At 28.6% G+C, this 11,845-nt stretch overlaps 1 protein-coding gene across 2 annotated transcripts in view; it reads left to right on the forward strand.

Annotated features, from left to right (window-relative positions):
• Window positions 1-577: 577 nt before the first annotated feature.
• The window catches only part of LOC145189561 (solute carrier family 25 member 36-A-like), an 11,814-nt gene continuing 546 nt past the window's right edge, over window positions 578-11,845 (forward strand). Inside the window, exons 1-7 of one of the 2 annotated variants that reach the window (XM_090079193.1) lie at window positions 578-849; window positions 2,320-2,383; window positions 3,207-3,334; window positions 3,657-3,734; window positions 10,339-10,445; window positions 11,141-11,207; window positions 11,517-11,845. The exon at window positions 11,517-11,845 is cut by the window's right edge and continues 546 nt beyond it. In XM_090079193.1, coding sequence (XP_089935319.1) covers window positions 797-849; window positions 2,320-2,383; window positions 3,207-3,334; window positions 3,657-3,734; window positions 10,339-10,445; window positions 11,141-11,207; window positions 11,517-11,845 — 826 coding nt within the window. In that variant the 5' untranslated portion in view covers window positions 578-796. The remainder of the gene's footprint in view (window positions 850-2,319; window positions 2,384-3,206; window positions 3,335-3,656; window positions 3,735-10,338; window positions 10,446-11,140; window positions 11,208-11,516) is intronic. The other variant, XM_090079194.1, reaches the window with a different exon arrangement.

Below are 11,845 nucleotides of genomic sequence, written 5' to 3' on the forward strand. Positions count from 1 at the left end.
CGTCATCTAATTCAGTCTCCTTTATGACCAAACTTAGCTTCTTAAATCACTTAACTGCCTCTTCATTCAGGTAATGAAATTTGCGTTTTCTTAACTTAGCAGAACGAATATTTGACATTTTAAAATAAGTGCGTGAGGGAGAAAAAGGGTCCTTGACGCCATGAAGTTATGTTTTATCTCTTACCCGTTACTATCTTAGATATGACTAACGTCACTGTTTTGCATTATAGCTTATATAGGTTTTTGTAATACCAAAACTTTTGGCATGTATTAGCATTTCTCTGTCATTTCAGCCGACACATTGCTTCAGGGGGGATTTTTCAAAGACACAGATATAAAGCTCTTGCTACTATGTATAAGTTTGAATTAGGTAACCCTAACTTATCAATACAGTATTCATTTTGATTAAATTTCATAACTACACAGTTATTTATAATCTTGCTAACTACTTAGCTCTGAAACTTGATAAATTTTATATCTATTCAAGCATTTATCATCATTTCTGAATCTGATCTTAATTATGAATGACACGTGATTTTAAGTTCTTTTGCCGTAATCGAGCCGAGACATTGTGAGAATTTCATGTTAGCTAGCTGGAAGTCGCAGCAATGTTGTAAACAAAAGTAAATATATGTATATATATATAAAAATATATATAACATATATATGTTTGTATTTATACAGTATTCAAATTCGAGTTAAACATTCTAAATTTTCTTTCTGCTGATATTTTGGGTTATGTGAAACACGAATTTTTATTCAACAATTTACAAAATAAGTTCCTGCTACACATTTCATGGACTACAACGAATGCAGAAATTCAACAACTATCAATTTAATAGCTGGAGCGTAAGTTAATGTTATATTAGCAAATAAAATGGAAGTTTTAATCATATACAGCGTTATAGTTTCATTCTATTAATCTATATGAATGCTCATTTTGTGCACAATGTTGCATGCTCATAACCTATAGCTGTTATTACTTTACTTCTGATTAATTTACCTTGACCTTTCTGTGATTCTATTGCAAGAAATACTTCAAATTTTATTTGTAATTAACTTGCTCTTTAAATTTTTTGGTAAATCTCTTAGAAAACTATAAAAGTTTCAAATTAGAAACCCTGCTTTCTGTAAATCTTTTAAAACTTAAGTATAATAAAAATAAAAAGTATAAAAAAAAAAAAAAAATATGTAAAATAAAATGAAACAAACTTCTACTTTTAAGTATATAGTTTTTCTAGAGATACTGTAACAAATATGCAATATTTTATCCAATATTTCATTCAATTAAAAAAAACTACTTGTGTTAGTAATTGGTCCGGTAATGTCTTGGCTTTGTACTTCAAGTCAGATGTGTAAAAAGAGTCACAAGTAGTTGTATTTAATTATAATAATTAAGGGTCAATAAAACCCTTTAAAGTTCCTTACAAATTATCAGAATAGTATTTACTCAAGCAACCAGCTGGCTTTTACCCACACCAACTATTTTATGAGTTTTATTTTTTTAAACACATTCTTATATTTTCATGCTTTCAAAACTTAATAACTAGTATTTTAAAAAATGTTGGAGAAATAAGATAAGATTTTCTTCATGACTAACACATTAATGAAAAAAATAATTTGTTTGACTTACCCGGTAATTTTTTTTTGAGCTTTGCCCTAACTGAATTCCATGAACTCTGTCTTTTTTGTAAATAATTTTCCATTGCAGTTTCTAGCTTGACTAATTTCATAAAGTATTTGAAAAAAATATTTTTGTTGTCCTTAATTCTTTTTATTATACTTTTAGAAATTAATCCAAAAAGTTAATTTATGATAATAATTACCTGGTTTTTTAACAACAAGACATGAAAATAAGTTCTATATATGATTTTAAGTATGGAAGGTATTTAGGAATTGAGCAAAACTTTGAGGATATGTTCTTCTTGAATTGGCAATTATAGATTTATAAGCAATGATATATTATTAACTTTACTCTTATGTTGTAAAGGAGAGTAATATTTTCAGAGGATAACTTTATCAAAACATGCAATTAAAAATCAATATTCTGCAACTATAAAAGACCTATGTGAACTTGTGCACTGTAACTAAAATTTTATTTCTAAATGTTACAATGTCAAGGAAAGTAGTAAGTTTTAACATTTAGATATAAATACTTTTAGTATAAGAATTTGCTGGTTAAAAAACAATAGAAAAGCGCAGTGAAAATTACAAAAGAATACCTTTTAGACATAATACTTAAAATATTTTTAACATGATTTATTTGAGAAAATGAGGTAAACCATTTTAAACATCTTATGTCTCATCCTTTTATTGCAGAGTTGGAGGAACTATAGCTGCTATTGCAACATGTCCTCTGGAAGTTATTAAAACAAGATTACAGGTAAATTATGTTATTGGTTCTGGTATACAGATTAAACTTTGGTTTATAGAATTGGTTTGTTTTTTTTTAAATATATTTTTATACAAATCAAATGTTGCTTTTGGCATTTATATTTACTCACACAATTAAAAATTTAGATATCAACATATATTTTGCTTGCTGTATAAAAAGGGTTTCAGTCCTAAAAACCAAAACACTGATTTAAACCCTATTTACTTAATAAAGTGAAATCTAAATTACTAAACTATTATTACCCTAAGTTTATATTTTCCCCTTAAGTTCTTATTTCATCAATACACTTTTCAATTGAGATTGTTTTAAGTCTTAACAATTGCAAGTATAGTTATTAATTAAATAATTAAATTATAAAAAAATTAGATAAAAGAAAAAAAATTTAGCAATTGCAAAAGTAAATGATATTGTTTTTAAATAGTTTTAAGTCTTAGTAATTGGAAATTTGCAATTACTAAGATTTAAAGCAATTTAAAAAAAACAACAACAGATAATTCAGTTAAGACCCAATTTACACAAGGTGCGATTTACGAAAGATCTCATTCTCAAAGAAAGTTTTTAGTTAAAAAATGTGAACTCAAATGGGATTTTAATTTATTATGGATTGCTTTTTTAAGACATTTTCAATTTAATTGAAAATTTTCAATTTAGTTGAAAATTCTGATTAAGTTTTGAGCTGGATATAATGGAATATGGTGTCAATCTGATATAGTTCAATTCCTATTGTGTCTCTTATTTACAAGCTATTTATGTAATTATGTATATTTTATCTGTAAAGTATTTTTGACATTAAAATTAATTTACATTAAAGTCTTCTGGAGAGGTATTTCAGCCTGTGACACGACAAGTTACCAGTATATCAACCATTGCAGGAAGATTGGAACAATACAGCAAGCCGACTGGTATACTAGGATGTATGAGGTACTTGTATGGATATAGGTAATAGAAAACTAGAGCTTCTCTTTTAAAGTCATCACAAAAAAATGTTTTTAGAGGATTGGAACCTAATCAGATGGATTCAGTTTAACATAAAGTGAAAAATTTTGAATTCATATATTCATGTTTTGATTTGTTTCTTTTTCTATTAAAAAATTTACCTTATGCAACATTTTATTATCCTCAGGATTTACCTGCTGCAAGAAGAGTATTAAACTGAACATGATGTATAAATTATAATGAATAAACTGTATGTAATAAATAGTATAAATTATTTTTAAAAATTTCCATGGTAACTATTTGAAACTTAACTTAATATATTTAGGCACATAATCAGTACTGAAGGTTATCGTTCTTTATATAAAGGCCTGGGTCCTAATCTGATTGGAGTGGCTCCAGCAAGGTATTTTCCTTTACATTTTGAACAAAATAATTTTGTTTTTATCAACTTAGTTATCTTTGTTACAGTAAACCTGAACTAGGATTTACTTTTAAAAAACTGTTTTTAGAAAAGACTATCATATCATTAGCATAATTTTTAAGGATCACTATAACTGTTTACTTTAAGGGAGTGGAGCCTTTTATACATTTTCTTTAGAAAGAATTTTTTTAAAGTATATTGGTAAAACATAGTTTATTTAAAGGTATAATATATTTATTGATGGTATATTTTTAATACAAATTTACCCTCTTTGATAAAATCAACAATATAAATGAAAAACAAGTAAAAATCTTTATATTTTACAAGCTATTTACTTTAAAAGACAAGACATTAAAACTAAATTAATATTGCTAATGGTGATGTGTACGCTATCATTAAATGCCTGTTGCTGAAAAGATATTCATAGTTAAGAATGTCAGTGTTTAATGATGGGGTTGAAGTACAGGGTTTCTTATGTTCCTATGAAAAAAGTAGTTTAAAATATTTAGTGACTATGAGCTCAGGCCCCTGAGCACCTTTGAGTAGTTTAAAGTATTTAGTGACTATGAGCTCAGGCCCCTGAGCACCTTTGAGTATGAGGGTCCTAATATGGGTATAAGGGTGTAGGGTGTTTAAGTAGCGGTGGTGGTGTTTTTTTTAAAGGTAAGCATGAATAATGATATATATATAAATGATGTAAATAACTGATATATATATCTCTAACATACATTCTTATACTTAAAAAACAATATATTCTTTCTATAACAGTTCCCATGGCACAATGCCATAATTACTACACTATTATACTCGACTTGATCGGGGTTCGATTCCCATCGTTGTTATCTTTTTCCTTTTTTTTACACGCACGCACACCGTCTATCATTTATTTACATCACTTATATATACAGTTGTAGACAAAATAATAGTAGTGTGATTAAAATTAACGAATTAATATTATCTTTAAACAGTTACTGAAAATGAAATTGTAATACTGGATTATTAATTAAATAGGTGTGAGATGATAAACTAATTAGTAGAAAATTTTAAATTTTTGCTTTTATTTATAATAATTATATAAGTGAAAAAAACAGGTTGGACATAGTAATAGTAGTATTAATTTATTTAATGTTATATCGCAAATAATTTATTTTATTAACAAAAAAATGATATAAATTTAAACAATAGTAAAAAATTAATATTAAATCGCATGCCCCCGGTTTTTTATCTCAGCTTTGCATCTATTCGGCATTGAGTTAATCAAATTTTGACAACGTTCTAAAGGAATATTGTTCCAAGCATTCTGGACAACTTGCCATAACTCCTGCTGATTTTTTGGTTTTTGACTATAAACTGCCTCTTTTACATCTATCCAAAGGTTTTCGATTGGATTGAGATCCGGTGACTGTGCAGGCCAATCCATAACTGCAAGCCTATTCTCGATGAACCAACTTTTTACCCTGCAACTGGTATGCTTTGGGTCATTGTCCTGCATATAAACCCATCTTAGGGGCATATCCTCTTCTGCATAGGGCAACATGGTATTTTGTAATATTTGAAGGTATATGTCTTGGTCCATAATACCATCAATCTTATAGATTAGCCCTACGCCATAATAAGAAAAACAACCCCAAATATTTATTTTTGCTCCGCCATGTTTTACAGTTTTTATGGTGTATTGCAGTTTGTATGCAGAGTTAGGTGGCCTCCTTACATGCATCCTGCGTCCACTTGACCCAAACGTTTTATCAATCTGTCTTCATGTTCAGTTGTTTTTTGTTTTCGGCCCCTTGTTTCGTCTACATTTTTCCATTTTAGAGCATTTCTAATCATCATAGGAGAACAACTTAATGTCTCTTGAATAAATTTGTATGTTTTTTCCCTTCTTGTTTTAATTTAATAATTAGTTGTCTCTTTTCTGCACTACAATGCTTTGCACGACCCATCATTTCTATTTATAAAATAAATTTATACGATTTTATATATTTCATTAAATTAACACTAAAATTAATCTTACCTTTAATTAGTCTTACTAAAACCAAATAAACAAAAAGCTAATATAAGTAAATTGGTAGGAAACAATAGATATGTTATTTTAACCTACAAATTTAGATATGTTCATATATAAAATTCGGGACTTCCCTAAAGTAATTTGAACAGTAGTTTTACATAAAATTATTATCACAAATCATTGTTTTACTAGCCACTACTATTATTTTGTCCACAACTGTATATTTCATTATTCATGCTTACCTTTAAAAAAAAACCACCACCGCTACTTAAACACCCTGCACCTTATACCCATATTAGGACCCTCATACTCAAGGGCCTGCGCTCATTGTCACTAAAATTTTGAACCACTTTTTTCATAGGAACATAAGAAACCCTGTACTTCAACTCCATATCAATTGTTTTTATGATTGCAAGCACACACCACAAGGAAAATGATAAAATCAACAATCTAAATGAAAGACAAGTAAAAATCTTAGAAGTAGTAAAATAATACATAATTAGTATTATTCTTTGATCACCATTGGATCATAATCTAGTTGCAGAAGGTTGTTTCTTCAAAAGAAGAATACTGAAAGAAAAAAGAATTCAAAATAACAAAATAGTAAATTAAAGATCAAACAGTGGTTCAAAGTGAAATATCTACATTAACTGAAAAAAACTTGTTTAAAATCTTCATTTACTTGAACAAGACAGTAGCTTGTTCAACTGCTTGGTGATGATAAATCTCCAAGTAAATCTCCAAGTAAACACAAAATTAAGACACAAGAAAATGTTATCAAGGTTTTGGTTGAATTGTCAAACAAGTTATGAGTTACTAGACAATAAACAATATGAAGAAAGTCTCAATTAAAAATTGAGAAGATAAATAATAACTTTGCAGATGCTATGGAGCTAGTCAATGGACTGATGTTAAACAACTGTGTTGATAAATCAAGTAACAGAAAAACTATTCAGTAGAACAAAGTATTCCTCTATCCACAATGCTCTAGCATTCATACAGACGAATGAAGTTAAAAGTGATATCATAAAGAAGAATGAAAGGCTCTGAAAAGCAATTAGAAGACAAATATATGGCTGATAAATCTGTTTTGAAACAGCAATTTTTGAAACAAATAAGTAACACTGAATTAGACTAAGAAACAAGATGTGAATTAGGACGGATGAGTAATGATGGAACATATAAACAACTAATTACCCTGTGCAGAAAAGGAAGTAAAAGAAGAAATTAACAAACCAGTTGCTCTTCTTACATCACTTTGATGGACATAAATTGGTGGTTTTAGTGGGTATTCTTCAATACACTTTTTTAAATTAGCATCAAGCAATAAGAACATGGAAGACATCAATGACACCCTAAGAAGGTTATGGGAAATTGAAGGTGATGAAAAATTGCAGAGAGGAAATACAATAAGCTCAGATGATATTAAGTTATTAAATATAATGCAAAATTTACTAAATATGGAAAATAGAAAATATGAATTTAAGCTAACCTGGAAAGAAAATTGATAAATCAATAAATAGGTAGGGGTGGGCTGGAGTCGGCTCGGTCCTGCTTGCACGAGGCAGTTGTTAAAATTTTTGAAACTTGGCAAGCCGCTTGTTAAATTAACCTTAAAACCAAAAATAAGCCATTTTAATAGTATGTTTATGCAAAATATGCACATTGTGCTGATGTGCCACACACTCGCAAACATATCATGAGCGCAACACAATACACACATCATGTGTGTATGTAAAATACGAAGTGCTTAGCTCTTTCTTGTGAGTGAGTCACAAGTTGTGAAGCTTTGGCATACTACACATGGTATCGCCCGCTTTATTATTTCCTTCGTTTCCTGTTACAACTTTATTATTTTTATAATTTGTTTGTTTTCTACAGATTATATAGGGAATGGAAATTTTAACGAAAATTAAAAAGCGAGCCAGTTATTCAAAGTTTGGCAGCCCACCCCTGTACAATGGCATTAAATTGTTTGGCAAACACAGAAAAACATCTAATGAAAAACAAAAGTCTCAGCAGTGGCTATAATAACATTATCAAGAAAAATCAAGCAAAATCAAGAAAAAGGATCTTAGAGAAAATCTGTATCAAAAATATATCCAGTTATCTGTCTCAATCAATTAACTACTAAAGTTAGAATTGTTTTTGCTATTTCTGCAAAATACAATTATAAATCAATTAACAATGTTATTTATCAAGGTCCCAAGCTTCAACAATATCTAGTAACAGTCTTACCAAGATTTCGGAAATACCCAATAGCTTTGGCTTGTGATTTAGTGGATATGTATTTAAGAATTGAAATACACCAGGATAATCAAAGTTACCAACAGATTTTGTGGAGAAATCTGGATCATGATTGTTGGCTTTTTTTGCAGTAAGTTGATTATAAAAGAAATATGATATAAGAACACACCAAAAAATACTCAAAAAAATGCTCATTAACTTCAGTAACAAACCCAATAAAAGTCTTGAAATTTCACATATTATTACATTTTAGAGTTACATCAGTTTTCCTGAAAATTCTAAAAGCAACATTAACGCTGGTATAGATTTAGCTAGTGATAACAAGTATCTGTATGAGGTGTATTTGGAGTTACTTCAAGTCTGGTAAAAAAAAAAAGCCCGGGATTTTGAATGAAAAAGAGTGGATTAGTTTTATTAGATATGTTACATGTATGAGCATCATTTTTTTTTTAATTCTAAATTTAAGTGTCAAAGCTATTGGAATTTATAATAACTTTCCCAAATAATAAAGATTAAAACCATTAAATGACAAAGTTGTAATTTTGTTATTTTGTTATTTTAACAAGTTGTAACAACATTACTGATCATTATTTTTTCTCTCTTTATTGATTTTATATACTGTTAGATGAAAGCTTTATCTGTACTTTTATGCATTCTACAATATATACTTACATTTATTTACAAATGTAATTTTAAATAACAACATACATTATTTCATTGCATTTCTCGGCTTTTTGTTTTCCGGAGTTAATTGATTTGTACACTGAACAGCTCGTATCTTACTTTGTGCACTGAACGGCTCATATCTCTTATCGGTAAGATTTAACCATATTAATTGTATCTTCGATAAGAATAAAAACTTAAATTTTACATTAAAAAGTATTCATTAAAACTTTTCAAATACATTTCATACAGTCATAGAGATAAATATCTGAACAAAAAACTTTATTGTGAAAAATAAACACTGCCAAGTTATTTCAGAAGAAAAGATAAGTTTTAGATGAAAACTCTTATGATCATTCTAAAAGCAGATTTAAACCAATTTTCAGATAACAAAGAAAAAATTGCATTAACTTTCTTTGCTTAAAATTTAACTATTCCTTAAGGGGGCATTAAAATCTCAATGAAAGATAATTATAGGAAACTTTTCAGAGTTAATAGTTGAAAATGAATTTTAAGCTACAATTCAAGGTAGTTTGTTATCAAATAGTGAGAAACTGCTAATATAAGAATAATAATTTTCAAACCTATCTGATTTGTGATTGAAACCTATCATTAAATTATTTTTCGTTGTAAAACCTATCTGATTTGTCATTAATATTATGAAGAATAGGAGTTAAATCCAAGGAATGTTTGCAAGCAAAATTTCATTATTGAGTTGTTCAAGCAAGATAAAACATTCAGATTAATACAACAAGAAGCTGGAAATGCATTAATACAACAAGAAGCTGGAAATGCATTAATACAACAAGAAGCTGGAAATGCATTAATACAACAAGAAGCTGGAAATGCATTAATACAACAAGAAGCTGGAAATGCATTAGAAACCATCAGCAACTTAACAAGTAGGTACAAAATGTTTGGATATGTGAATAATCAGCCAAGATCCGAAGCTAAGTACTAAATGACAGAAATGATCAACAAGCCTTCTTGAAAAAGAATTCAGAATTCAAGTGAGCCAATTTATTACTAAAAATTGATAAAAAAAAAAAAAAAAAATAGATTAAAAGCAAGAGTTCCACGCAAGAAACTTTTAAAATTTAATTATTTGGAGAAAGTTTTCATTTGAAAAACTTTTTTCAGATATTTAATGTTGAAAATTTTTTAAGTTTAAATGTTTTGTTAAGTTTAGAGCAAAGAAAAATAATTACAATTTTTTTTTTTTGTTGTTATCTTAAATCTTGGATAAATTTACTCTCAGAATATTGAATACATATCTCTTTAACTGTACATAAAAATTGTCGAAATATTTTTATGCTAAAAAAAGCTTATTTTAGACAAAAAGTCCCTCCCCTTCCCCCCTTGAGATGAACAGTTAAAGTTTTCTTATATGCAGTAAATGAAAAGTATATCTTGAAATGACAGTCTTTGCTACAAAATGTTTTTTTAAGTTCCTGATTTAGCCAAAATGTGTTTTATGGAAAAGCATCTTTCATTTATACTGGCATTATTTTAAAAAGTTTGCTGAATAAAATGTTTCAAAATTTTCAACCTAATTAAATTGCTGATTATTCTGAAATTTGCTTGATGAATTTTTTTTTAAAAAAAGTTTACTCAGAATTTGTTTCACTCAAAAAGATTAGGTTTTCAAAAGATAATTTTCTTTCTTAGAGCCATCTACTTTGCAGTGTATGTTAAATCTTCCAAAATAATTGGGCAAAAAGGAATAATAAACCAAGACAACCCATTGACTCATATGCTAGCTGGTGCTTCTGCTGGTAAATATGATAAGTTGAAAAATGTGTTTTAGTGTACATTTTGACTGCATTTTTGTTGTTTTATGCTATTTAGTTTCTTTATTTTATGCATACGGTTTGTATCATGCATACAGTCTGTATCATAATGCTTATGGTTTGTATCATATATGCATATGGATTATATGATATAAGTATACGGTTTATATGATATGTGTATACGGTTTGTATCATATGCATACGGTTTGTATCATATATGCATACGGTTTGTATCATATATGCAGTGGCGTATCTAGGGTATGGCAGGCAGGGCACGTGCCATGGGCGCCAACCTGAAAGGGGCGCAAAAGAGGCTTGGTTGCAATACAATAAGCGAGAATTATATAAAATAAATTAAGAAATAATATATTATATAAAATAAATGTTATATAAAATAAAGTTTGTGTCATCATTTATTAAAAAATTGTAATTAAGTACTTTATGTGGGGGAGGAGGGGCGTGAGATTGGTGTTTGCCCCAGGCGCTATTTACCCTAGGTACGCCACTGCATATATGCATACGGTTTGTATCTGTAGTGCTTTAAATACAGTGGTTTAAAAAATGTAGGTACATTAAGATCGTTAATTTCTTCTCTTAAAACACAAAAAGTAACCATATATATATATTTATATGCACATGTTTAAAACGTAACCAAGTTGTTGCGTCAATATTTTTTTTAGGCTTTGTTACACATACTTTGACAGCACCTGTTTGGTTTGTAAAAACGCGACTTCAGCTGAGCAATCAGTAAGACTTGAAGTAGTAGAATTGTAATATGGTGTTTATTTTAAAATTTTTATAGTTTTTTTTTTTTAATGTTACAAAATGACATTGTTGTAATTCAGCTCGCAAGAATTTGCCTTATTGTCAATTTTGAGCTTTTTACACGAAGCTGCAAAAGTAGTTTGTTTTTTCTCTTTATGTTTATAATTATGAATTCGTAACGTTTTACATTTTTATTGAAATTTTTTTCGGTTTTTTTTAATGCCTTCACTTTATTCCAGCAAACCTTATACTTAACGATTTGTTATTAAGTGTGACATTGACTTGTTTTAGAAGTAAATACGGGATGATGCGTTGCATAGGTAAAGTTTACAAATCTGAAGGCATACGAGGATTTTATCGAGGATTGTCGGCGTCATATTTTGGAGTATTGGAGACAATAATTCATTTTGTTATATATGAACGTTTAAAAAAGATACTTCGTGAGTATCACAGAGATAATAGTTTAGATCATCTTGAGAAAAATCAATTGACGGACTTTATGTTATCTGCCGGCTGTTCAAAAACGTGCGCTTCTATTATTGCATACCCCCATGAAGTGGTAAGAACACGACTGCGGCAAGAAACACATGATAGCGAACGTAAATATCGTAAATTTTTTC

This window comes from Hydra viridissima, unplaced genomic scaffold (genome assembly GCF_058129835.1).
Source record: "Hydra viridissima isolate aposymbiotic clone 2 unplaced genomic scaffold, HvirCarnegie_v1 scaffold_2, whole genome shotgun sequence".
Classification (NCBI taxonomy): Eukaryota; Metazoa; Cnidaria; class Hydrozoa; order Anthoathecata; family Hydridae; genus Hydra; species Hydra viridissima.